The sequence below is a fragment of the Rhincodon typus genome, chromosome 18 (assembly GCF_021869965.1).
Source record: "Rhincodon typus isolate 14 chromosome 18, sRhiTyp1.1, whole genome shotgun sequence".
Lineage (NCBI taxonomy): Eukaryota > Metazoa > Chordata > Chondrichthyes > Orectolobiformes > Rhincodontidae > Rhincodon > Rhincodon typus.
The window spans coordinates 34,762,893-34,765,866 of NC_063349.1; the positions used below are offsets into that span (position 1 = coordinate 34,762,893).

The 2,974-nt window shown below is 42.5% G+C and overlaps 1 protein-coding gene across 1 annotated transcript in view; it reads left to right on the forward strand.

Annotated features, from left to right (window-relative positions):
* The first annotated feature begins 388 nt into the window (after nt 1-388).
* Nucleotides 389-2,974, forward strand: part of wnt16 (wingless-type MMTV integration site family, member 16) — a 9,847-nt gene continuing 7,261 nt past the window's right edge. The window contains exons 1-3 of the mRNA XM_020534589.2: nt 389-739; nt 837-1,063; nt 2,445-2,740. Coding sequence (XP_020390178.2) covers nt 528-739; nt 837-1,063; nt 2,445-2,740 — 735 coding nt within the window. The 5' untranslated portion in view covers nt 389-527. The remainder of the gene's footprint in view (nt 740-836; nt 1,064-2,444; nt 2,741-2,974) is intronic.

Sequence of the window (2,974 nt, forward strand, 5' to 3'; positions counted from 1 at the left end):
TAGACTGTTGGCACAGGATTATTATTCACTAAAATAATTGTCGAGGTAGACAGAATGTGGCTTCCAATAATTAGATTCTTCGAGGAAAAGTGCGGTGTGTATCTCAGGAGCGTGTTAAGTAGCGTGAGATCCATTTCACAATTTAGGAGAGTTACCAATGACCCCAACTGTAATTGAACTGGAGATATGATGATGTCTACTACCACCCGCATCATAACTGAAGCTCCCTCGTGGTTAAATGAACTTTCAGTGCTCAGCTCCATCAAACACCACTTGTGAAGGTGATAACCGACCAATCGCCATTGTGGTCTATTTCACTGTAATTTCGCCTTTATCCAATGGTAAGTGTACGTGGGCGGGAACTACAGAATTGGCAGACAGAGGCAACACAACGCCGAATCGAATTCGTCCTTTCACAAAGATTTGCCCCAAATGTTATCTCTTTGTGAATTTATTATTCTCAATCTATTTCACACTCTGTCTCCGCATCCTATTTTGTAAAAAGCCTTCACAGGATTACAGCATGAATGGTGAGGCAAGTCGGAAGGATAATCCCCTTACATTTGCAACAATCTGGGCCGATTCTCAATTACACTAACAACCGTGACACTTTCGCTTGGCACAAGATAATAAATGATTCTGTCATGGAGAAAGGGGCTTCTTTTGGATTATTTCGGTGTTGTATGTTATTCGCAGTAATCCTAATACGCTTTCCCTACTACTGTCAAGGAAATTGGATGTAAGTAAACTTGATCATTGAAAGAGTCGGGTTTTGTGTTTGTTTGTGATACATTGTTTATTTGATAGTGATGTGCATTTCTATATACTCACAACAGGTGGTTAGGATCCACGGCCAGTGGAGTTACCGAGAAGATGGGGTGTCTAGGTTTGCCACTTTCAAACAAACAGAAAGATCTATGTAAAAGAAAGCCCAATCTTTTGCCGACCATTAAAGAAGGAGCACGCATTGGTAGTTATGAATGCCAGAATCAGTTTAAACACGAGAGGTGGAACTGCTCAATTACAAATGATTACTCTGTCTTTGGCTATGAGCTAACCAGTGGTGAGTCAACCGTACAAACATATACTTGGTCTTTACACCTGAATTTGAGATCCGTATTCAATATTTCAGACAGTTAAGTGGAACAGCAAGAAATCGTTGGTTTTGATTATTAAGTGGAAACAAACCACGTGGAACTACTGTTTACAAAAGTGAAAATGCAATATTTCTCTTATCGTTTAGAAATTCCATACAGTCGTTGTAATATTGCATAAAGCAGCTGCTAAGTACTTCCTTTAGTTTTAAATCAAACCTTGGTCGTAATTGTATTTAACGATACTCAGGGTAATCTATTAACTGCCTCGTGAAACATCAAATAAGTAATTCTGCATAGCGAACAGCTGCTATAGGTTGCGGTATTACTGTAGCTTGATCAAGAAGGTCTCCATGTGGTTTCTGTTAACTTTCTCAACAGCATTTTAACCCTGATCAAGTGTCCGTATTTTGATGGTAAACGTTTTAGAACATGAAAAAATATAAAGATATGAAGAAAGTTAAAGATAATATTTAAATGAAAATTAGCAGCATCACAACAGCAAAAAAATTACAATTTTAAACCATAAACCTAAATACATTATTCAACAGACATCGAAACGTTATATAAATTAATGTTTTATTCATGTTTAATTTATATTTTATTACAAAATGCAATTACCTAATTAAAATTTAAATTTTATTAATGACTTATTTTAGTATAAAGTATTGCGATCGATTGTCAATAACTGGCACAAAGTGTAATGAATTGCGATTATTGTTGAGAAGCGTGGCGTGTAAGGCAATCGAGGTTTATTCAAATACACAACAAATCGCTCGAACTGTTTTACGAAGTCGCTAGGTTACATCCAGAGGGGGGAGAAAAAAAGCTGCTGCTCATGTCGCTCCTAATCTTCTGAAAGGCCGCATTTGTGGTTCAGTGCACAGCCCGAAGCTGGGGAAAAGAGAATAATGAATTCATGTGAAGTGTTTGATCCGTATCATTCTCCAGCATTGTGTGCAGAGTTGAGACAGGAAGTCACCCGACCATATTTCAGCGAAATGGAAATGAAGATCTGTTAGGCTAAGTCAAGCTCCTTTAAGTAGATGCCGCCCTCTTGTTCTCTTAAACCTTTCAAAATGTAAACCAGAGCCATCAAACAAACCGATAAGAATTTATCATTTGTTAAATATTCATTCAGGAAAACATAGTAACCTGCTCACCCGACACGTATATTGTAATAAGTCTCCGCTCCGCTGAGTTTATTCGCGCCTGTTGCGCGGAAATGGACGCCCAAACTCCCGCCAATTGGTTCCAAGATTTTTGGTGGGGGTCGCAACCGGCTGAACTTGGGGTCACCGTGGCCTGGAGATGGCCTTGTTCCTACCGGGTCCTTTTTGTCTTCCTCAGGTACGAAGGAAAGTGCCTTCATCCAGGCGGTGATGGCGGCGGGACTGGTTTACTCGGTGACCCGAGCCTGTAGCGCCGGGAACCTGACCGAGTGCTCCTGTGACAGGAGCCTACAGAGCGGCGGCTCCGCCGATGAGGGCTGGCATTGGGGAGGCTGTTCCGACGACATCCAGTACGGCGTGGCGTTCAGCAGGAAGTTCATCCACTCGACCGAGAAACCTTCGAGCCCCGACCTCCCAGGAGAGAAGGAAGCTCGGGAAACCATGATCCTGCACAACTCCGAGGCTGGCCGCCAGGTACGGGAGGGGAGGAGGTGAAGGGAGTAAGGTAACAGAAAGAAAAGTGTTGGTTAGGGAGTAAGGTTTCAGAGGGGAGAGGTTAGGTGAAGGAGGGGGAGAGGTGAGGGAGTAAGGTTTCAGAGGGGAGAGGTTAGGTGAAGGATGGGGAGAGGTGAGGGAGTAAGCTTTCAGAGGGGAGAGGTTTGGTGAAGGATGGGGAGAGGTGAGGGAGTAAGGTTTCAGAGGGGAGAG